Here is a 25,813-nt window from a genome sequence, read left to right as displayed (position 1 = left end):
TTTTATCCAGGAATAAATATCAATTCTGACTCCTGGGAATGACCTTCATTTTAGAGCTACTATCAATCCACAGCCTACTTTTCCATTTTAATTATTGGCATGATACCTGCTAAATAAGCAACTTGAGGCTGGAGCATTATAATTAGTTAATAATAATCTCATTTTAAAAATCATGCTTTTGAGGAGCCTGGGTGGCTCAGTTGATTAAATGGTCTGCCTTTGGCTCAAGTCATGATCTCAGGATCCCGGGATAAGCCCCACATGAAAAAGGGAGTCTGTTTCTCCCTCTCCCTCTGCCTCTGCCCTTCTTCTTGCTTTGTCCTCTCTCTCTCTCTGTCTCTCTCTCTCTCTCTCTCTACCTCAAATAAATAAATAAAATCTTTAAAAATAAATAAAAATCATGCTTTTTGCTTTACTTTAGTAATCATCTTCAATCTCATACTTTACTTCAGAATGATGTCTCTATTTCAGTATAGTTGAAGAGTTTTAGAAACCAAATTATAACACTGCTAGAGACACACAGTTGTTCACTCTTTGAGTCAATTCAGGGCCAAGTTTTACCTCTGTTTTACATTTTTAGTGAATATATGATCTACCTTTAAATCTAACATTTTACATTTAAAATTCTAAACTTGAACTTCTGAAAAAAATTTCATTCAGTATGTTGGCTTCAATATATGCTCCCTCTTATTGTGAGAAGAAGATAAAAGCAAATATTTTATGTATTAAGAACTACATATTTAGAGAAAAAACAGAAGCTTTTTCTGTGATGGGGTTGACAAAGGGTTAAATATTTGCTACAAATTGGCACAGAAACTAGAAAAGTTCAAGTTGAGAATCAATCAATGGCTGCTTCAAACAATGGAGCTATTCCACTACCTCTCTCATTTGGTTTCCTTTTCTTATTTATCTTAGGTATAAGATAATATGGACTTAACAAACAACTTCACTCTTGGAAATAAAACTTAATTGGGTAACAATATGTCCATCTGTGTCCAGGATAGTCTCAGTTTACATCTGTAAAAGTTCTGGAAAGGGTTCTTACAACTCTTTCACTCTCAAACTGTCTGGTTTGATGATAAATTAAATGGTCAGCACAGAACTCAGACACTGAATTAAGACTATAGGTTCCTGAATTATTCACTATTCACTGAGACAGTTTTTTTTTTTTTAAGATTTTATTTATTTATTCATGACAGACACAGAGAGAGAGGCAGAGACACAGGCAGAGGGAGAGGGAGAGAAGCAGACTCCATCAGGGAGCCCAATGCGGGACTTGACCCCGGGTCTCCAGGATCACACCCCGGGCCGAAGGTGGTGACAAACTGCTGGGCCACTGGGGCTGCCCAGGAGACAAGTTTTTACACCACAAATTAAAACAAGCCTTAAATATAAATACCACCTGGGAAATCCTTATACATCATACCTCCTTCTTCTTTCTTCCTATTACTCTTCCAAACAAGTGCACACATGTCCCACTGTAGGCTTTTTAAGAAATATTTTAAATTATTAAAGGTGAAATATTTCAAGAGATCTAGAATCCAATTGATTACTAGTCATTGGTATATAATTTTAGATATGTTTACGGGGGTTCTATTGTTTGTCTTTAACAGACAAGGTGAGACTCTCAAAGATCAACTGAGAATTTCTTAACCTAGGCCCAGATCCAATTTTGAGGTTGGCATTCGGTAACCTTAGCGTCTTCATTTTTGCATCTCTTCCATATTTTGTGAAATTCTTCTGCACAGGTGCCCTAGGGTGTCCCCAAACTATCTTTAACAAAAGGATATGGCATCAGTCTATAAACTTAAGTCAGTAGATTACCTTCCCAGGGATATTTTACCTAAAGCTATATCTGTAATTATGGAGCATTGAGCTACTTACTATCTTGCTAAAGGTAGCTGGTTATCAGCATGCAGGTGACAGTACAATTTTTCACCTGGGAAAGCTTTCCCTGGCACGATAAGACCACAATGTGTCGGCTGCTGCCTGGATTTCTAATACGAAAGGCTGACACCCAATGCTTGTGTGAGTGTCTTGCCTTTCCCTAGAACCATTTAGAGTGAGATTAAAAGAGGGAAAAAGGAGAATATCTTCATTTCCTAAGTAATACTTCTGCTTCCTTTTTTTTTTTTTTAAGATGTAGCAATTGATCTCACATTAAAGCAGCCCAGGACATTTCAATATTTAAATAAAAAATGCAATAATAAAGAGGTAATTTAATATGCAATTTCATACATTAATAATTAGCAAAGCATTACTGAACGACAAGGTAAAGAGCTACGGGAACATAATTAATGAACTATCAATGCCAAAGTAGACTTCATAATAAAACAAGATTTTAATAAATCTTTTATTAAATGGCTACAAATGAACCATTTTGTTAACATCTAATAGGTAACTACTAAGCTACTTAATTCACATATATAAATGAAGAACTTGCAGGCAATTAACTTCACAATTGCTGAAGGTCAGGGCTTCCAAAGAGAACTACTGTACTACACCTTCCAGGGCTGCTACTGTACTGGGTCGAGTCTCAGCTTTTCCTCAGCTGCTCTACACTCTGGTAGCAGCTATTACTATGCACTGAAGCAGCTGAAGTATAAAATCAACAAAGGATGAACTATATGCTAGCAAAAGCCCTAGAACTAAATCATACAAAGAATTAGAAATATTGAGTGCAAAGAAAAGGAATGTGGGAGGAAAATTCTAAGCAAGGATTGGTATTATATATGGGTGCTGATTGTTATTTATTGGAGATGATAAGATAATAAGGAAATGCTTGTATACTGCAAATACTTGTCCGGGTCTGGATGTGACTGGAGGAGATCTGAAACTCACAGGAGATATAGACCAAAACGGCTCTTTTTACGGAGCAGAAATGTACAGTACACAATCATATCGATTGTCTCCAGCAGCAGCAAATGTTAAATTCATTAGAGAAAGGAAATAAACATGATTATGGAAGCAAGAAACAGCTGGTGAAAAAAATAAATGCTTTTTAATAAATCAGAATAGAAGCTGCACGGAAACAGGACAAGGTGGAAAACCACCTTCTCTACCAACTCCACAGACTAAGTCGACAAATGACCAAGAGTTTCGTGGATTATTATGTGCCAATCTGCAAGCAGCTATTATCAATGTATGCTGGAAGGAGAAAAGGGCTGGGGCCAAAGAAAGCATATAGATTCTTATACACGGAACTTGAGTTTCCTGCTGCATAACTTACATCTTTTTTAAATGACAGTTTCAGAAAAGTGAGAATCAGTAAAATGAGTATATGCGTAAGTAGAAATAATTGCCAAAGATGAAACTGTGCCCCAGATTAAAAACTAGTCAATGGCAGACACACGTCTGGATGAAGTTGTTAATACATCTGAAACTGAGCCTGAGAATCATACTCAATGGGGAACCTTAACTAAAAAAGGAAAAATCAATGATAAATAAGACTGGTTCTTCACCTCAAGAGTTCCAACCAAGTGAGACTATTAAAGAAACCACAGTAGTACTGTCAGTGCAGTGTGAGATTTTCACATCGCTGCTTAGGTTGATACACTGAGGACGTGAGAAGCCCGAAATACCATTTTCTTTTTAGCAATATTAGAAGAGGTGAACACCTGAAAACGAGAAGACAATAAAACTAGACTATGGATTGAAAGGCTTTCCAGTGTTTGGATTCATTATCCTTCATGTACACGTTAGTGAGATACTATCAACTGATAGATTTGCCTTTCTACATCAATTCATGTTTTTTTTTTTTAAGGATTTTATTTATTTATTAAAGACACACACACACACACAGAGAGAGAGAGAGAGAGAGAGAGAGCAAAGCAGGAGAGGGAGAAACAGACTCCCTGCTGAGCAGGAAGCCTGATGTGGGGCTTAACCCCAGGACCCTGAGATCATGACCTGAGTTGAAGGCAGACACCTAACCGACTGAGCCACCCAAGTGCCCCTCTATGTCAATCTATAAAACTACAAAACGTAATTCCATGGATGGTTCACTAATGGCATCACTCTGAAATGGAATTTCAAATGGTATTGCTTTCAGATCACCTTGTGAGTGATTCCTTACACACTCTGAATACAGAGAAATCAGCTACAACTATACATATGGCAAGAATGGGTTGTCCCCTACACAGCTACTTTCTCTCCTAATTTCCCACCAACCAAAATTTATTAGTACAGTATGAGGAATAACAAGAACACACTTTATTTTCCCCCTCAAATGATTTTTTTAAAAAAAATGTTTTATCGATTTACTCATGAGAGACACACAGAGAGAGAGGCAGCGACACAGGCAGAGGGAGAAGCACATGCAAGGAACCCGAAGCAGGAATGGATCCTGGACCCCGAGATCATGGCCCGAGGTGAAGGCAGACACTCAACCGCTGAGCTACCCAGGCGTCCCCCCTCAAATGATTCTAAACATCTCCACTAGAAGACATGGCTTCAAAAAAAAAAAAAAAAAAAAAAGACATGGCTTCAAGGAATACCAACTCTCCTACTGACACAGTTTTTGAGGCTTCTGTGCTATCCAGTATCCCTAAAATAAAACAGGTTTCTGCTGACTAAACTCGACATAGTTCATACATATTTGTCAAAACAATTATTGTCAACTACAATGCAATTATCCATATTCAATTTGATGACTCAACTGGAAAATTACTTTTTTCCTAATAAAATTTTTCCAAATGACAATAGTGAATCAGTGTTGATTAGTTGTTCAGTGTTGTGCTAATTAATTACACTGGATAAATTTAGTTCTGTGCTAGTTCTGTGCTAATAACCTCAGGAAAAAAAAATCTGTAGACATGACTCTGTCTTAAGTGAAGAAATTTCCCGTTTGCCTACCTCTTCTGTACTTTCTCTTTCTAATCTCTCCCAGACGAGTGTTCAATAATATAAAATAAACAATAAGAGCCAACTACTCTTGGCTGACACTACAGATAAAAAGACAAGAGTTCCTTGGAACCATGTTCTTAGGTTAGGAGGAAAAGAAAAGAAAAATATTTTCATTGTTGACAACTAACTGTGAGGACCTCCTGCTAGCTCATCCTCAGGGCAGGATTGGTTTAAATCATGCATTTAATGGCAAAAAAAAAAAAAAAAATCGTAATTTATTTGTTGTGAAACCTGTTTCTTTGTCCAGAAACTAATTTCCATGCTGACATTAGACAGGGGCTCTATGGCACAGGGCATTTTGGGGGATACTCTCCCTGGGGGTCCAGAGTCCTCTATTTTCTGGATTTCATATGTGAGGATTCTTTTTCTCTGAGCCTAATGGAAGCTAAGGGCAGAAAAGAAACACTGACACGAATGAGAGGGGAACTTTGTCACAAAGCTGTCAATAGGGAGCCTCACAATGAGGTAGGACACCACACTTGGTTTGTGCAATACACAGTAAAAGGGAAATAGTGGCTATGGAGGTTCTGTCCAAAGAAAGAAGGTAAAATTTTTGTGCCTACGCAAAAAGAGAGATCTACAAATGCAATAGATTAACTCAAAACAGCTATTCCTGATCTACACTTTTGTAGGAACGGTTTGCTCTCTGTAGGCCAATCCGTGTTAGAAGTCTTAATTTAAGAACCTCACCAAAACACCTGGATGTGTACAGGGAAAGGGCACCACGCTGTTGAAGCCTCTAGAACACAAGATGGACAGCAGCCCATGGGCCATCATGCAGAAAAGGGGCAATATTACTTTGTATGGTCACAAATATGAGTTGCATGGTTTATAACCAGAAGCTGAGAGTTTCAGGATTTAGAGATTTCAGTTCATTCTAAGGAAGAGTATGACCGTCTACTATTACTGTCCAAGGAAGGGCATGCCTTAGGAAATAATGCTGGAAGGAACTTTAGAGAATAGGTCCCAGCTCCTTTCTACTGCAAGAAACTAAATTATTCTTCACAAATGGTCATCTGACTTGAGCTTCACCATTCTACTTAGGAATCCATTATGATTCTGTGATGTCATGGACACAGCATACCTAAGTACGGGTGTCTAGAACCATGTCTCTGCTGACCATGTTCACAGACTCAAGCTATGTATGGGACCCAGAATCACATCTCGCATCACCATCGTTTTCTTGACATGCATGAGAATTTGTAAATAAGGAGAAAAGTAGTAAGGAAGAGTTTCACTGAAGCCATTTATGCTCGTCTCTTGGAGCCTATACAATGTGTGAAAAGGATGAAGAAGTTTATGGGCCAGCAACTAAAAAATGACTGGCAACCCAGAGCTGTTCTCAGAGAAGACAAAATACAGAGTACATAAGTACGGAAAAGTTCTTAGTAAGAAAAAAGTGAGACTAGTTCATTTTTAAACAATAGACATTAAAACACAACATGGTTTGTTGACTATGGTAGGGTGTCCATTCTCCAAGCAGACACATTGTGCAGTCCTAACATTCAGAGGATCTGAGAGTTACCTGCTTTCCAGTGGTACATTACTGCCAAGGACCCAGCTGTCCTGCAGCTGGACGGACTCGGGTGTGGTTTGCAGCTCGGCGGGCAAAGCAGCCGGCGGGGCCGGACTCTGGTTCCTTCTATTGGTTAGGGAGTTTCTGTTGAGAGAAGTGATGGACGGATGGTGTTGTGCGGGGTGCTGCTTATGGGGTGGTGGCAAAGGCTGCAGGGTGGGCTGGCCTTGGTTATTTGCAGGTTGCTCTGAAAAAAGAAAAGGAAACTCATTATTATATATTTGCATGTGTATATGTACATACATGTCAACACACACCATCAATTTCTTGGGGATCCACTGTAGATGAATTAGAAGTAAAAACTGCATTTAAAATCCATAACCTAATAAATTTGCATATTATTCTATTAAGCGGGTGTTCAGTGACATTCTCTAAGAGCAAGTTTACCCTTGATACACAAAGTACTAATTAATATACAACAGATGGTAAAATTGGTTTTGGTTTTAATTTGTTTCAGATTTTTTTCATCTGGTTTTATTAACACCTACAGAAAACAGTATCTGACAGCTCCCCTAATGTGCCTTTAGACTTCAGCTTTTTTTAACAAACCAACCCTGAAATTAAATGGGTAATTTCTGTTGAACACAAAGGTTTTCGAAATGCATATAATCCCTATAATTATTTAATGGAGTTTTTTTAAGCTTTATTTAACTGCAATAAATTATTACAAGCTAGTTGCTAAACAGCAGTAGACTACTCTAGTTTAGTGCATTTCAAATAAGGCAGATCTGCATTATGATCCACTAATAGACGCTAAGTATCCTTTAGCAGAAGGTCACTCTGTGAAGCAGATGTTGTTTCATGGATATTTAACAGACTGAATCACATCTGATTACGACGTCAGAAGACTCATATACTTAATGACCGTTACATCCATTAGAACACACACAGAACAGATTTTCCAATTTCACAGTATGCAGTATAGCTCTACTTTGGAGGAACTCATAGGTGACCAGAGCGACTCATGCCCCTATGTCAGTGGTACAAATATTTTGTTCTAAACCACAATCGAGAGGGATCCAGCAACTTCCAAATAGAAGCACGATGCTAGGTTATAACCATGGAAGACTTCCCTAAAACCAGTAAGTCGTAAGTCAAAATTTACAAATTAATGTAACAAGAGACTGACTTTTCAATCTCATTACCTGCCTTTGGACATGCTAGAGTTTACATTTTAACAAATGGACAGGTGACTCCTTAATTTAATGCTAAACTTATTATGGTTCCACAATACAAGATGTCAATTTTTGACTAAATGCAGTTCAAAGTGCAATATAATTTTAAAGTGATGCATTAAATCATGCTATTAATATAAATGCACGTATTAAAAGAGAATAGGAAACACAGGGACTATCTTTCATCTGCAGTGTGAACTTCAGTTGTAATTGTTATGCCAAATAGAGCCTAACACTGAATTCTGATTGCATGAAATGAATACTTGATATGTAATAGCTTGAATATATATCATCAAACCTCTTTACAGGGTACAGTAATTAAAATAATTCCTCCCATAGCACATAATATCAGTAATTACTGCATATTTCTATAGGTCTCTAACATATCACTTAACAACTAATAATTTCTTACTCTTGAAATGAGGGACAGAGACAACATCTAAATATATGAAATAAAGCTATTTTCTCACACATTCTCTATTCTTGACGATCTCTATACCAGAAACTACAGAAACCTTGGTTGGTCCATTGCTTTGGTCCTTATGAAAAATTAGAGTATCTGCATCTCAGTTAAACTGGAAGTACCTTTGGAGGTAATGAGATGGCTACACGAGCATATACAGTTTTAATTGTGTTAGAGAAAAGGAAATAGATGAAAATTCGAAGAAGATTTATTACTCAGGTATCATATAATGAATTAGTTTGGTCTTCCCTGGCATCAATGCATATGATTAGAAACTCTACAGGTGTCTTTAAGGAGTATTTCAAAAGCTGCTTTTATAATGATATACATATGTATATATTTATTTTACAAGAAGCCAAGGGTTTTAACTAGGTTGGTGTCAATGCAATGGGAACACAGAGAAGAGAGCAACATTTCAAAGGGAAAAGTATTAAGATTGTGTCTAAAAAGAAATAGAGGGCTATGTCAAGTGACTCCGTGTTTTTAAGCATGGCTCCATGAAAGAATGAAATTATATTATACATATGATACATAAATTATGTATTGGATATTATACTAAATACAGGAGAGAGCAGTGTGCAATAGCAGTTGACACCAAATTTAATTTCTGTCAGGCAGCATCATAGTAAGCCTCAGTTTTCCCATCTGTAATGTGGGAAATAATACTGTCCCATCTAGGTGTTAATTTAATTTAGTGCATTAATCTAATAAATGCACTCATTCACTCATTTATTCACCCACAAACATTTATCGAGCTTCTATGTTCCAAAGATTGCTAAGTCAACAAGTAAAAGAACTATGCAATGGGGAAGCATCATGGAAATTAAGATTGTTTCTTGAAGATGCAATGATTTTAAGATCTATTGTCATCACCAACATATTTAAATATTTTGAATTTAAGACTCTTATTCTTGGGGTGCCTGGGTGGCTCAGTCAGTTAAGCAGCTGACTCTTGGTTTCCGCTCAGGTCATGATACCAGGCGTCCTGGGCTCAAGCCCCACGTCTGGCTCCACACTCAGTGGGAAGTCTGAAGTGTCTCCCTCTCCTTCTGTCCCTTCCCCCATTTCCACGTGTATGCATGCATGTGCTCCTTCTCTCTAAAATAAATAAATATTTTTTAAAAAGATTCTATTTATTCATAAGAGATACACAAAGAGAGGCAGAGACACAGGAAGAGGGAGAAGCAGGTCCGTGCAGCAAGCCCAGTGTGGGACTCAATCCCAGGATCCTGGGATCACAACCTGAGCCAAAGGCAGATGCTCAACCACTGAGCCCCCAAAAGATTCTCATTCTTAAACAGTGAGGAAAAACTTCCATGTAAGGTTTCAAAAATAATTAGTATGATTATGGCTTTCTCTAGGTTGGCTCATTCATTTGGCAAGTATCTGTTGAGAACTTATGATGAACAAGACATCACGCAAGGATCCATGCCCTTTTTAACTGTCTATCCAGGTTATTTCAGCACCACTGTGTTCTGTCCCCTGGGACTTCTTTTGATCTGACTACATAATCATGAGGTCTCCCAGTTAAACAAATCCAGATAATGAAAGCTAGATTCAATCTAAAATTTGATGGAACAGAAAAATGCAGAGCCTGAGTGAGATGGGATGGATGACCAGAAATTTAAATTCTGCAGCAGTCTACAAACAGAGGCAAAATCCAAGCATTCACTCAGAGTTGCGTGCTACCTCTAGAGATTTGGGCTTACAGGATGGAAGAAGCAGTGGAAGTATGTATCTATACCAACTTATTCAAGACAGCATAAATTTATAAAGTATAACAAGATAAAATAAAACTAAACACAGACGGAAAGGAAGAAACAGAATAAAAGAAAATAAAGTGGGAAAGATAAGATAAAGCCAGATCTAAAGCAAGTGGACAAAATGCCTGCTGTATAGTTCTGTACATTTTTAAAGTAGGATACAAATCTGGCTCTAAATTATTTATTTAGATGCCAACACAAAAAGGGAAACATGATCAGTTACATGATTTGGAATGTTTTTAAGATCACAAAGTTTTGCTTGAGAAAAGCATTAACTATTACTGGTACTGAAAATAGAGAGAAAATTCCCCTTCAGTCCCCATAGGAAGAAAAACTGAATATCCAGGGAAAATTTTATGACCTGGGTTCAAAATGGACACAAGGAGCGGTGCCTGGGTGGCCCAGTTCGATAACCGTGTCTCATATTTGATTTTGCCTCAGGTCATGATCTCAGGGTCGTGAGATGGAGCCTGGCATGGGGCTCGTGCTGAGCGTGGGGCCTGTTTAAGATTTTCTCTTCCATTGCCTCTATCCCTCCCTACTAAAAAAAAAAAGGACCCAAGGAAACAGAATGGGGTCTAGATTTGGCGACAAACACTTAGAATCTAATACTTGTGGCCAGATCCACAATAAGAACAATCAAAACATCAACCACGGCCTTTGTTTTAAGCTGATTCATTGATAACAGGCTTTCTGTAGATTTGAGAAAGTTTTGGATAGAATGACTCTGAGTTATAAAGAGGACGATTAGACCTCATAGAGTTACCAGATTTAATGCTCCTGAGAAATAGCTCTGAACATCTCACTGTTCTCCTTAGAAACTCCAAATGGCTTCCTAGTACCTATAAAACATAAAATGCACTCTCAGGGCAAAGGTCATATTTCTTCCATTAGCTCTCAACATATTTTTGCAAATCCTTATCCCCCCTTCATGTATTTCTTGCTGTATCCATTGCATGTCTCACACCTTTCCACACAAGCACATCCATCTGCTTCTATATCTTTATATTTTATTTTTCTCTTTCTCTATCTAAAACCTACATACTTCAAGCTCTAAGAAGGATGACACTCCTGGTTTTTTTTAGTAGAAATCAGTTATTTCTTCTCTGAGTCTTACAGTATTTTATCTGTGCCTCTTTCATGACTCTTTTCATCTCTCCCTATTACAATGAATTTTATAGGTCTCATATCTCCTGTTAGACTCTATATGGGCAAGGTTCACCTCGAATTCACCTTGGAACCTCTAAGAACCACAGAGGGATAGATGTGTGGTCAGTAAATAAATATTTATCCACTCAATACATATTTGATGAATGACTGAAAGACGACTTGTAAAGAATTCAATGAAGAGAATGCGAAAGTGTAAAGAGCCGAGCCTGGCAGTAGCACCTTTAATTGCAAGGTAATCTGCAACCTGTCTTCTTTCCTCAACCCAATTCTTAGATCCTGAAAGGTAGGAACTCTGACTTAAATTTCTTTGGACTTTTCAATATCTTCCCTTAGCCTCGTATTTCAAAGACCCCTAGAAATGTGCTGCCTGCTTGGTAACAATTAGGCAATAAATGGCACCTTTGTGGCTCATCCGATACAGGCAGGGCACCATATTATTTCTCCCAGAGGTTTTAGGAATATTGCTTTGGAACCAGAGCAGATGTACCAAGATTCAAAATCTACCTTTTAAGGTGTGAATGGAAAGATGACATAAAATATATACGAAAATATAAAATATAAACATATGAAACAATATATAATATATATTTTAGCTTACCAAACACAGTTCTATCTTCTTTGTATTTTAAAGCTGATGATTAGAAATGTTGGGTATTTTAGAAAAGGTGTAGTTTATTTTCTCAAAGTATTCTTCACTGCTTTAAAAAAAAGTATCTTTTGCATTATGCTCATTAGCAATTATATGTTATACCCAACTGAGTGCCTTTACTCACTGCACTCCTTTCTGCCTTTTTTCAAGTTCCTATTGCTCATGTAACTTCATGACAGCCTAGCAGCTGCTTGTTTTTATTTGATAGACACGACTTATAGCAGATAATTTTTATTTTTAAAAAATTTTTAAAAAGATTTTATTTATTTATTTGAGACAGAAAGAGAAAGAGAGGGAGAGCATGAGTGGGGAGTGGCAGAGGGAGAAGGAGAGGGAGAAGCAGGCTCCCCACTGGGCATGGAGCCCAATGTGAGGCTCGATCCCAGGACCCTGAGATCATGACCTGAGCTGAAAGCAGATATTTAACCAACTGAGCCACCCAGGTGCTCTTATGGCAGATAATTTTTAAAATTCACATAATATTAATGATAAATATTAGGTAGTTAAGACTTGGGTCATTTTGCTTAGCCTTTTGCCACCAAAGAACTTATAGCCCCACAGTGTCATTTAAGGCTGTCACGTCAAACCATTAACATGCAGTAATGACTTGGATCACGGAATATACTGAATAAGGTGTGTTGACCAACCATGAACGTGTTAGGAGCCATGGATGATCTCTGACACTGGGGTAGATTTCAGTTTAAGCAACTATTATAAAACCAATTCCAAGCAAATATAAGGCATGTTAATGGCACTCTGCAGGGGGAAGAAAATAAACTTTTGACAACTTCTCCTAAATAGCAACTAGGCATTTATGATCATAAAGGTGAAAGGTACCATAACAACAAATGACAATAATATGGGTATTTATTTTTCAGTAGCATGTTTTCTTGAATAAGTTGCATATCTTTCTGAGCTTCATTTATCTTATAGAGTTCACTTAGAGAATCTAAAAGATACAGTGCCTGTCATACAGTAAGTGCTAAATAGTAACTTCTTAACAGACTCCCTTCCAGGCCTTGAACAATGGTACAGTTGACTCTTGAACAATGCAGGGGTTAGGGGCACAGACACCCTGTGCAATAAAAAACCTGAGTGTAACTTTTGACTCCCCCAGACCAATAATATAAACAGTTGACTAAAACATATTTTGTATATGTATTACATACTGTATTCTTATAAGAAATTAGAAAAAATACTAAGAAAATCATAAGAAAGGGAAAATACATGAACACTGCACTGTATTTATTGAAAAAATATCCACGTAAAAATGGACCCACACAGTTGAAATCCATGTTGTTCAAGGACCAACTGTAATCAAGAAGCCTCATCAGCAATCAATACTACCAGTATCATGAGACGTAAGGACCCACAATCAAGTATGTCTGAATGGGAAATGTTTTTCCATGAGCAAGTACAAAACAAGAATCAGAAATGTCACAGGAATCAGAAATAAACTCATGTCTTGCCAGTTCCCACAGAAGAAGGAATTCCATCATACAGTTGTGAAGTCAGCCTGGGTCTCTTTTTCCCATGGAGTATGACCACAGAATCGAGTCAAGGACTTTTAAAAAGTGGTGGTGAGGGACATCTGGCTTTTAAAAACATATCTGGTCATATTTACTGGTTTGGAGTTTTTTTATTTTTAATTAAAACCAGCTTCCAGACCATTATATGCAATTCAGCCCCAGCTCCTCTCTGCTTTAGAGCCTTGGGCTGTGCTCTTTGGGTGACACAGTGGAAGTGAACTCTCAAACAGGAAAGCTGGGAGATTGAAATCTCCTTGTGTATGTGCACATCTACATGTGTGCACATGCATGGCTGCATATGTGTACACATGGCTGCATGTGTGTTTGTGTGCATGTATGTGTGCATGTACTTCTGTACGTGGAGGGAGGCTGAAAGTAAGTGTCAGGTGAGGGGTGAGGGGGAGACTGAGCAGGTGTCACCACAGTCACCCCAACTGCTCTGTGCCACACACTTCCTTCACAATTCTGGCTTTCTTCCCTGTATCTCAGTTGTGGGAGCAAAGGTCCCTAGAGAAGAAATACCCTACTTCACATGGGATAGGAGTGAGGAGCTGACAGCTGTGTTGTATTAAAATAATTTTTTGCAATTTGAGTAAAGTCTGGTAACAAAAGACAAATGGGGGTGGTAGGGGTAGAAGGACAGGAGGAGAGAGAGAGGGAGAGAGAAAGAGAAAAAATAAAAAAGGACAAAGACATTTTTAACTTTACTGAACCCAGAGAAGTGCTGTTAGACAAACATCTTCTAGGCAGCCATCTGCCCATGTTTTGTGTATTCCTGGACACTATCAACAGCGAGTCAAATAAAGGAATGGACTCTGGTTCTGGTCCTCTAAGAGTTTACGTTCTGATACCCAGACCACATTGAACTAGACAACATTGAAAAGGAGCCGACCCACTGATTGGTGTTTAGCAAAGATAGGATGTAACAGTAAACAAAACAGCCAATAGTCTCAACCTACCAGTTGAACTTATACTTTAGGTTTAAAATGATTGAACTGGGAAGAAAGAATGGGCTAGAAACCGAAGAGAGAGAATAATTATTCAGAGCAGCTAAGCTGTCACTGTAGCTTCTCTGAGATCTGCCTGTCTCTGTAAGCTTCCTAATGTTCAATGAAGAAACAAGAGATAATATATCAATTGTTACTGAGACCCCTCCTATATGTAGTTTGGACCCTGTGAAGTGCTATACCCTCGGTCTAAGATTAGACTTGAAAAATCTCAAGGCAAATACAGTGATAAGGAATTTTGCTGTGTTTCTTAGGATCTGCATGGGGAAGAAACCAACTCCTGAAAATTTTAACCACTGGTCTGGGCTTCCCTGTGGTTGTCACAGGAGGCTGAAGCTTATACTCTTGACATAGTTATGGAACCCCAAGCCAATAATTTTGGGTTTTTTAAAAAAGATTTTATTTATTTATTCAGAAGAGACAGAGAAAGAGGTAGAGACACAGGCAGAGGGAGAACTAGACTCCTTGTAGGGAGCCTGATGCAGGACTGGATCCCAGGACCCCGGGATCACACCCTGAGCCAAAGGCAGATGCTCAATCACTGAATCACCCAGGTGTCCCCCCAAGCCAATTAATTAATATTAATAGTGCAATGCTCCTTCTTGGGGCACCTGGCAGAAACAAATGCAAAACTTCTTTAGAAGCATATGCTCTCAACTAAAGTCACAAAGGATTTCCACAAATAAAACACAGCTTTCAACACATTTACAGTCTAATGTTATAAAATTTAAGAGGAAACAATCCACCTTGAGCCAAAATCTATAGAGAAAACAGAGAGCAGAATTGATCTCCCCTGGATAATATAACCATCAGATAAAACTTGAGAATGTTTAAAGAAATTAAAATCATAAGAGAGTATGAGAAAAAGGAAGTTAAAAAAGTAAAATGTGTATAAATAGGAAAAATGCAGTCATTGAAATTAGAAATGTACGGGATGGTTTAGACAGTATATTAGACACAATTGTAAAGAGCACCAGTGAACTGGAAAAGAAATCTGAGGAAATCACTCAGATGGCATCAGAAAGATCAAGCATGCTTACATGTGAAAGAGCAGTTTTAAGACAAAAAAAGAGAGGATAAAGGAGCTCAAAATATATCCAGAGAGAGTTGCAGAAGGCAAGGACAGAGCTTTCCTTAGAGTTCAACAGCTTTCTCCACATTTCTAACACCATGGTTATGGCTGTCAAATTATACAGAGCATGGACTTACTCATCTCTTGTTTCATATAAATGTTCTCTGCTATTATCTTTTATGTTATTAGATAACAGCTTTTTGAGGGGTTATATTTTATAAAAGGTAACTTCTCTTAAATGGCTGTAAACTTCTCTTTGAAGATATTCTGACTTCTATGGTTGCTTTTCAAAAGTGTGCAGCAATTTAAAACGTCCCTAACTTATTTCAGTGGATGAAAACAAATGCAAATGGCTACCTGTGCTTGTTAAAATAGTTGATCTTTTAGTATTTTTAACTCTAGTAATGCCACAGATTTATCCTCTATAGTTCTTAACTTTGCACAATCATTTTCCATGGAACCATACATAATAAACCTTACCTATTATACATGCAGAAAAAATCTGGATAAAAATACCGTTAAGGTGTCTCAATATATGTTTCAAGATACTCTTCTACTCATTTTTAAATATTTTACCTAAGAGAGTAAAGCAAAAAAGGGAAGAAGTTGTCCCAATCTGGACAATAAAGAATTGTTGACTAAAACCAATAAATACTTCTCTCTCATTATCTAATGAGCATTTGACTGTAGTACAATCAAATTTTATTGACTTTAAACGGAATCCATGATATGATATAAATAAAGCACATAATTGTGATATGGATAAGTACAGGCTAGCAGGCAACTAAAGCTATTACAATGTGACACATAGCTTTAAAGAATAAAAAAAGCAACTTGAATCTTCCAAATAATGCAACTTTGCTATGCTTCTCAGATAACATATCCTTTGTCACAAAGAAGATGTCTCATATAGAAGAAAGTATTATAAAAGAAACAAAGGACATGGGGTTTAGTGCTGGCTTTAACTAAACATAACCTCATACAGATCAACTAACTTCTAGGGCTCAGTTTTTCTCCTCTAAAAAATTGGTGTCTGGCGGCAGGGTGGGTTCAGCAATGAAATCTCATGTGTTTTAGCTCTAAAATTCTTTCAGGTACTATATAATATTTTCTCCAAACATACTAAATTATACAATGAATATTCACAATTTAAGGTAATTAAAAGTACCATATTATCTTAAGTTATACATATAAAACATTAAAGGGACATACAGTAAAAAATTATTTATTTCAACTTAAGTATTATGAAAACACTTTATTAATTCATGGCACGAATATCCTACCATATCATCTTTGTATAAATATTAAAAAGAATATTTTTATTTTTGAAATAGCCATTCTGTCTTACATATGTTGTAACTAGTAACATCTTAAGTTACATATTGTCAAAGTCATTTTGTATCAAACTTAAATCTACTATAGATTTCAGTATTGAGGGATCCTTGGCGCCTGCCTTTGGCCCAGGGCGCGATCCTGGAGACCCGGGATCGAATCCCACGTCGGGCTCCTGGTGCATGGAGCCTGCTTCTCCCTCTGCCTGTGTCTCTGCCTCTCTCTCTCTCTCTCTGTGACTATCATAAATAAATAAAAATTTAAAAAAAAAAGATGGATTTCAGTATTGAAATTTCTTATGGAAACAACTAAAAAATAAAAGCCAGCATGAAACTTTCAAACTTAAAAGAAAGCTAATCAGTCTCTTATGAGTTATGATGACAGTTACAATACATTTTAAAAATTACAGTTTACCAATTTTAGGGAGAAGGGATTCAGTTTACTTTAACTGTTTTTTCTGATTTTTATATTTTAAATATTTCAGCAACTCTAGGAAAAAGAAGTGATCAGAAAACACTCAGAAAGTATCCAGCAACACTGCCAATCTTGTTTCCCCCAAAATACTAACTTTGCCATTGACTTTTCCCCTAACATATTATTTCGTATTTGTTATCTGCAATTTATGGAGTCCATATTATTACAATAAATGTCTTACATTGAAACAGGATAAAATTTTTTAAGTTTCCTTCCAATCACATGATGGCCTCCAGACAATGAAGTGTGTTACCACAAACATTAAATATTATGTACATGCAAAAAACTTCAACAGAACCCACGTTCATGGCATGTGCAATGAGGGTGATGTGTTAAGTGGAAACCGTGCAACTATTCTCTTTGATTAAAAAGGGAAACAGTAATAGTTTAAGCTGATATTTGCATACTTGGGTGAGTGCCCCTCTCTGTCAATAATTTTGGGATAATTCTTGGTGTGTATGCAACACTAAAAGCCTCTTCCCAATAGATGTTTTTCTGCTGCTGTAATGACTTAGCACCAACAGAAAGGATGGTACAGTGAAAAGAATGGCAAAGTGCTATAAAAATGTGGGGTACTATTGTTTAGGAGATTAATGATCTGGATTTCCCGAGGCTTTGTTGCCTTTTAAAATAGTAGTAAGCATGACTTCTTGAAGCTGGAAGGCTAGGACTTTTCTATAGGATGCTAATTGCCACTAGAAACCTTGCTCTCAGAATAGAGATTCAAAATAAAGCAGGTGACTAAGAAATTCTTTCACAGATTTTCTGATCTTTCTGAAATCCACAAGCATTTTCATGCCAGTTTATTAAAATTTTCCATTGAGAAGATAAATGGATTGAGAGTAGAGAAGAGTAAAACAGATCTGCTCAGGCTACCAAAACAAAATACTATAGACTGGTCACTTAAACATTAGAAATTTATTTTCCCACAGTTCCAGAGGCTGAGAGTCCAAGGTCAAGATCCAGCAGAGTCAGTTTCTAGTGAAGGTCGCTTCCTGGCTCCAGATAGCTGCCTTCCCTCTGTGTTCTCACTGGGCAGAGAGAACGAGCAGGCTCTCTGGTATTTCTTCTTATAAAAGCACCAATCCTATCGAGCCAAGGCCTCACTCTTATCATCTCATTTAACCTTAAGTACTTCTTTAGACTTCCCATCACCAAATACAGCCACATGGGTTGGGGGCAAGGGGGTGACAGCTTCAACATATTAATCTGGAGAGAAACCAATGTTAACATTTGGGTATAAGCTCCCTGTCTAAAATTTATTAACTGTGTAACTTGAGCAAATTAATTTCTTATTCTAAAGTCTCTGATTCCTCATCTGTACAATGGGGTTAATAATCATTCCTGTATAGAGGATTAAAAGAGATAATGTATATTGAAGTATTTTTATAAACTGTGAAATATTATTTTATTTTTTTATTATTTTTTGTGAAATATTATTTTAATGTAAAGTCTTATTTTCCACACTTTCCCCACTTATTCAAATAAAGTAATACATTTTTTACCATACACACACACACATAGAATATATATATATATATATATATATATATATATATATATATATATATAGTTTTTATTTTTTGGCCAAAGAAGATATTTATATTTGAGTATGCCCATAATTTCTTGATTTCTTTCTACAAGAAGGTCTTTATAAACATTCCATTTTCATTTCTAAACTTATAAAGGCAAACATACACCTTAATATTTTTTATACTATCTCCTAATATCATTTAGAGTGTTTGCTGAGGATAATGTATCACTACCATAAAAGATGGAATGAGTTTACATTATTACAGAAATCATGCCTTGTGTGTGCAGGGTGGCTAAAATGTGCTTCAGTCCTGGGTAATGAACTCACACTTTCAGGTACTGAATTTGTACTCTTCGCATTTAAAGCAACACACAAGGAAATGATGCTCCCACCGACACATGTGAAAATGTAGAAATGAATGAAACAACTTTGTGTTTTATGGCATTTACTTTGAAAATCTGATTAAGATAGATGTCTTTAGCTCATAATTCTTCAATGTCACGTTGTCATAGTTCCCATCAGCAAGATGTTTTAAAGGCTTTCGATTAATATTGCATGCCAGAACTGAAATTACATCCTTTGTCGTTTAGTTCCTAATGGTGCAAGTGATATCTATCAAGTAGTGTTTTATGAAGCGTGCGTGATTTTTATTGCAGGCTGTTTTCACAAATCTTTTTCAGGTTTCAGAAAGATCGCTTAGGGTTTACAATAAATATGCCCTTCTGTTGAAAATCATGATGATTCTTAAAACTGAGGTGAAATCTGTATTATTAGAATTTACTTATCAATAAAAAAAATTCTTCTACCTTAATCTGTTGCATTTGCACAGTCTTGAATAATATTTGCTTTTGGCCAAATATCCTACTAAATCATTTCTTATAATAGATGCAAAATATGTGCCAAATACACATCACTCACGAAACCTTCATCAATAAGCATGTGCATTATCTGCCTAGTGAGGAAAATAGGTAGTATGTGGAAATAGTATACACTATCTATTAAATGCTGACCGGTTTGTACTGCAAAAGTATGTGTTTTTTAAATAAAATTACAAATTTATTTTTAAGAGAAATTAGTGTCCTGACATTAATTTCAAAATTTCTGAAACTCAATCATCGTATATAATTCATTTTTCAGTGATTAAAGACCCAGAGTCATAATATAATCTTACTTATATATAAATTAGAAGGACACAAGTGAAAAAGAAATTCTTGTATTTGATAAATACATACATTGCTTTGAACATAAACGTATGTATACTCCTGGCTCTATCTTTAACATATTCTATTCTCTTGGCCTCAGTTATCTTCATCTATAAAATTATGGGGACAGATCATGATTTCTAGTATCTTTTCCCAGTTTAAAAAAAATTGCTCAATTCATAGCATTTTGTGTGGGTGTGTATGGGTGTGCGCGCACACATACACACAGTTTAACGCTTTGATTGCTGACTTCATGTATCAAATGCTGTTATGCTTTATCACTTTGCAGTTTAGAAAATACAACTCTATTTTGGGGCTTTGGGCATTCTGCAAGCCTGGTCGCTTCCTCTTCTTCTGCTGTGTCACTACCATCTCTAAGGCCAAGGTGGCCCAACTCATACAGCCTCGCAGCCAACATCAGTACAGCCCAGGGCTGCAGGATGCCTGAGGACCAGCTTAGGGCCTAAGAGCACCACAAAAATGCTTGTTTCTGCAGACATCAAGCTTACTAAAGATGGCAATGTGCTGCTTCATAAAAATGCAAATTTGATACCCAACAACAGCCTCCTTAATAGCCAAAGCAGCAACAGTCCAAGATGACATGACCGGTGATTGTACCATGTTCTAACCACTGGAGAGCTGATCAAACCTCCATTTCTGAAGGTCTTTGTCCCAGAATAACAGACAGATTTGATCTGCAAAGGAAAAGGTACCTCAGTTTTTGGAACAAGTCAAAGTTAGCAAAGAGATGGATAGGGCAATGCTTACAGGTAGGTGTCTTGGCCAGAATATCTCTATATACCAAAGCTCATGCTAAACGTGCTGCTGTCCTAACAGGGGCTGTGGTGGCCTCCAATTTAGCCATTACAAAACAAGATGAACCTCCTGACCTCCTCACGGCCAAGATTATGGACATGAAATATAAATCTGAAACAAATGCAAGTGTAATCAGAGGTCTTGTTTTAGACCAAAGGTCACGGCATTCCAATGTGAAAAAAAGAGTAAAAGATTCATATATCTGCATATGTGCAATATGTCATAAGAATATGAAAGAAAGGGCAGCCCAGGGTCGCTCAGCAGTTTAGCGCCACCTTCAGCCCAGGGTGTGATCCTGGAGACCTGGGATCGAATCCCACATTGGGCTCCCTGCATGGAGCCTGCTTCTCCCTCTGCCTGTGTCTCTGCCCCGCCCCCCTTTCTGTGTCTCTCATGAATAAATAAATAAAATCTTAAAAAAAAAAAGAATATGAAAGAAAAAGAAGCGAATTCTGGCTTTTTTTAAAAAATAAGAATTCAGAGGAGAGAGAGAGAAACTAGCAAAGCTAAAAGAAAATTCACTGAAGATACAACTAAAAACATGATAGAATTGAAAAGGAAGTCTGTAGTGATTCAGAGAAAAGATCTGAGAAAAGATCTGTTATTTAATCAAAAGACAACTCACTCTTTTCCTTAGGTGGTCTCTCTCACACACAAAAAGGCATAATAGCTCTGTGCAGAGCTAAAGAGAAATCTAGAAAGGCTGCCTCTTGCATGTGGTGGGGTACCCCTCAATTCTTTTGATGACCTAAGTCCTGATTGTTTGGGACATGCAGATCTTGACTCTTGAGTATGCACTGGGAGAAGAGAAGTTCACCTTTATTGAGAAATGTAACAATCCTTGCTGTCACATTACTGGTCAGAGGACCAAACAAGCATATCCTCACTCAAGTCAAGGATGCAACAAGAGATGGGTTGAGGGCTGTTAAAAATGCTATGGATGATGTCTGTGTAGGCCAGGTGCTGGGGCAATGGAAGAAGGCCTGATTATAAGTCTAGTAAATGGCAGGGCCCAACTTGGAGTTAAGCATTTGCTAATGCATTGCTCATTATTCCCATGGTTCTTGTTCGGAGCTCTGGTTTTGACTTTCCAGAGCCCTAATTAAAATTAAAGCTAAAGCAGAACATTCAGAATCAGGTCCACTTGTAGGTATGGACTAGAACACAGGTGAGTCAATGGCCGTAGCAGAGGTTGGCATATGGAACAACTACTGTGTGAAGAAACAGTTTCTTCACTCCTGCACATGATTGCCACCAACATTCTCCTGGTTGATGAGATCACACAAGCTCAATGCCTTCTCTAAAAGGTTGAACTGAAGCTCCTTGTATCATCTGAACCATGAAGATCCTACACAGTGATCTTAAGAACATAGCTATGGAATTTTTGTCCAAGCTTTTAATGATTTTCAAAGGAATTTCCTATATGAAGGAGAAAATGCTGGCACCTATTCAAATTCTTGTTTGGAGTTACAATTACAGCATATTTAAAATTGCACAGCAGTGTACATACATCAAGCAGGCCATTTTTACCAATGAACAGGATGCTTTCCTTCAGCTTCTGTGATATAAAAATACATGTTAGATAAGCATATGTGATCTAACTTGTTATCAAATATTCCTTCAAAACAAAACAAAATCATCTACTCATGATAAAACAACTGACCAAAGACATTATAAAGGACAATAGCAAGGGGTTTATTCTGGGATGTGTCTCCCTTGGGCTGTATCTCCAGAGTTGATGTAAGATAAAGCTGGCTACGTCTCTTGAGTTAGCTGGTCTTTAGGGATCTCACAGACATGTGGCTTTTGCCAACTGTATGTCTATTATAAAGGAGAATAAAAATATTAACATGAAGATCGACAGTCTTATCCAGCGTTGCCCTGCACATTCATCTTGTTTGGATAATTGCACATTTAAAATTAGAGTCTACTTATCTGGTTCTAGACATTAGGGAATAATGCACATGGAAAAGGTTTTTCAAATTCTAATTCCCCACGGCGGATCACTGCAATTCTCATTAATTCTATAAGGAAGAGCTTGCCTCTCCTTCAATGTTTACTTGAATTTTTTCTGCTGTATGTGGTTCACTGAAGGAATGGCAATAGTTCACTTTAAAAACATTCTCTCCATTAGCGAGAATCGATTTTCTAAAGCATTCCAACACATCCATATCCAGTCTATAACAATTCCTTTAACCCCTGCTACTCAAAAAATCTGTGTGCTTAAAAGATAATGCTCTTCACTACAAAAAAAAGAAAGAAAAAGACAAAAGAACTACATATTTTTCCCTATTTTATTTTTTATTTTTGCTAGCCATAATTAAATTACTTTACCCAGTAATTTCAGAAAGAAGTTACTGTAAATCTAAAAGGGAGTTTCTAGAGCACCTGGGTGGCCTAGTGGTTGAGCCTTTGCCTCAGGTCATAATCCCGGGGTCCTGGGATCGGGTCCTGCATCCGTCTCCCTGCAGGGAGCCTGCTTGCTTCTCCCTCTGCTTATGTCTCTGCCTCTCTCTCTCTGTCTCTCATGATTGAATAAATAAGGTCTTTAAAAATTTTTTTTAAAAATAAAAGAGAGTTTCTAAAAATCTAGGCTTAATGTAACTTTATAGATCCTAAATGCAAAACTGGGGGGCACCGTGGGGTGGAAGGGCAGAAATCTACAGAGGAAATTTTATACTCATTAAAGTCTGTTAAATTCATTAGGCTCTGTACTCAACATACATTAATTTATTTAATCTAACAGCCACCATAAACTGTTGGTATTTAGTCCTATTTCGTAAGCAAGGAAAGAAAGTACTGAGAAATTAAGAACTCTGGCAATGGTCACAGAATATGCCTCCAAAGCTTCCCATACTAATTTATACAGGGATAATTATTTTTGTCAGTTTTGATTTAGACATGTTGTCAAGAAGAAAATGAAGATGAAATGTTAGCTTTAAGATAGTCCTGTAGACTAAGAAAACATTGGCCTTAAACAACACATTAGACCAGATGTACTTCACAGATATATACAGAACGTTCTATCCCAAAACTGCAAAATGCACTGTTCTCAGTGCATATGGAACATTCTCCAGGATACAGCACATGTTAGGCCACAAACCAAGTCTCAATAAAGTCAAGAAAACTGAAAGCATATCAAACTTCTTCTCTAACCACAATGGTATAAAGCTAAAAATCAATTACAAGAAGAAAACTGGGAAAACCACAACAATGTAAAAATTGAACATGTTGCTGAACAACCAATGGGTAAATGAAAAATCAAATAAGAAATGAACAAGTACCTAGAGACAAATGAAAAGAGATATACAACATACCAAAATTTGGGGATGCAGCAAAAGCGGTTCTAAGAGGGAAGATCATAGTAATACAGGCTTACCTCAAAAAAGCAAGACAAAAAAAAAATCACAAATAATCTAACTTTACACATAAAAGAGCTAAGAAAAGAACAAACAAAGCGCACAGTCAATAGAAAAGAGGAAATAATAAAGATCAATGAAATTAAGACCTGGTTCTTTGAAAAGATATACAAAACTATTAAACCTTTAGACCAAGCAAGACAAAAAGAGACAGGGTTCTAATAAAGTCAGAAATGAAAGAGAAGTTACAGCTGGCACCACAGAAATAGAAATGACCATTTGAGACTACTATGAATAATTAGACACCAACAAATCGGACAATCTAGAAGAAATTAATATATTTCTAAAAACATAGAATCTCCCAAGATTGAGTCATGAAGAAACAGAAAAACTGAATAGACTAATTACTAGTAAAGAGATTGAATCAGTAACCAAAAACTTCCTGACAAACAAAAAGGTCTAGGACCAGATGGCTTCACCAGTAAATTTTACCAAAACAAGGAGATTTAATACCTATTCTTCTAAACTCTTCCAAAATATTGAAGAGCAAACACTTCCAAATTCATTTTCTGAGGCCAGTGTCACCCTGATATCAAAACCAGATAAGGACACCACAAAAAAAAGAAAAGAAAAGAAAAGAAAAAAAGAAAAAAGAAAAAAAAAGAAAAGAAAAAAGAAAAGAAAAACACAGGCCAGTATCATTGATGAACATAGATAAAAATTTTCAACAAAATATTAGCAAACTTAATTTGGCAATACACTAAAGGATTACAGACCATGATCAAGTGGAATTTATTCTAGGAATGCAGGTTGGTTCAATATCATATCCATAGATCAATCAATGTGATGTAGTACATTAACAAAATGGGTAATAAAAATCATATGATCACCTCAATAGATACAGAAAAATATTTGATGAGATTCAACATCCATTTATGATAAAAACTCTACAAGTGGTTATAAAGGGAATATACCTCAACATAATAAATGCCACATATGACAAACCCAGTTAATCATACTACTCAACATCATACTTAATGGTAAAATCTGAAAGCTTTCCCTGTAAGATCAGGAACAAGACTAGGATGTCCACTCTCATCATTTTTATTCAACAAAGTATTGGAATTCTAGCCACAGCGATTAGGCAAGTAAAAGAAATAAATGGGCATTCGAATTAGTAACACTGTCACTATTTGCAGATGACATGATACTATATATGAAAATCTTTAAGATTCTACCAAAAAAAATGTTAGGATAAATAAATTTAGTAAAGTAGCAGGATTCAAAATCAACATGCAGGAATCTTAGCATTTATGACTAATAATGTATTATTAGAAAGAGAAATTTTAAAAACCTCTATTTACAATTGCACCAAAAAAAAAAAAAAATACCTAGGAATAAATTTAATGAAGGAAGTGAAAGAGACCTGTACACTGAAAACTAGAAAACACTGATGAAAGAAACTGAAGGCATAAATACATGAAAAGATATTCTGTGCTCATGATTGGAAGAATTAATATTGTTAAAATGTCCATACTGCCCAAAGCAATCTACATATTCAAAGCAATTCCCATCAGAATTCTAACCGCATTTCTCTCAGAATGAGAACAAATAATTCTAAAATTTTTATGGAACCATAAAAGATCCTGAAGAGCCAATGGAATCTTGAGAGAGAACAAAACTGGAGGCATTATGTTCCCTCATTTCAAACTATACCATGAAGTTGTAGTCGAAAGAACAGTATGGTGTTGGTACAAAAATAGGTAGGTAGATTAGTGGAACGGAAC

At 36.7% G+C, this 25,813-nt stretch overlaps 1 protein-coding gene and 1 pseudogene across 3 annotated transcripts in view; one reads left to right on the top strand and one right to left on the bottom strand.

The window, feature by feature from the left end:
- The window catches only part of TENM3 (teneurin transmembrane protein 3), a 609,811-nt gene that overhangs the window by 180,892 nt on the left and 403,106 nt on the right, over positions 1 to 25,813 (bottom strand). For all 3 annotated transcript variants that reach the window (XM_041753664.1, XM_041753665.1, XM_041753666.1), the window contains exon 4: positions 6,431 to 6,668. In XM_041753664.1, coding sequence (XP_041609598.1) covers positions 6,431 to 6,668 — 238 coding nt within the window. The remainder of the gene's footprint in view (positions 1 to 6,430; positions 6,669 to 25,813) is intronic.
- On the top strand, positions 11,196 to 21,979 carry LOC121489404 (annotated as a pseudogene).

Source organism: Vulpes lagopus, chromosome 4, assembly GCF_018345385.1.
Source record: "Vulpes lagopus strain Blue_001 chromosome 4, ASM1834538v1, whole genome shotgun sequence".
Lineage (NCBI taxonomy): Eukaryota > Metazoa > Chordata > Mammalia > Carnivora > Canidae > Vulpes > Vulpes lagopus.
This window is presented reverse-complemented; position numbering and strand designations above follow the sequence as displayed.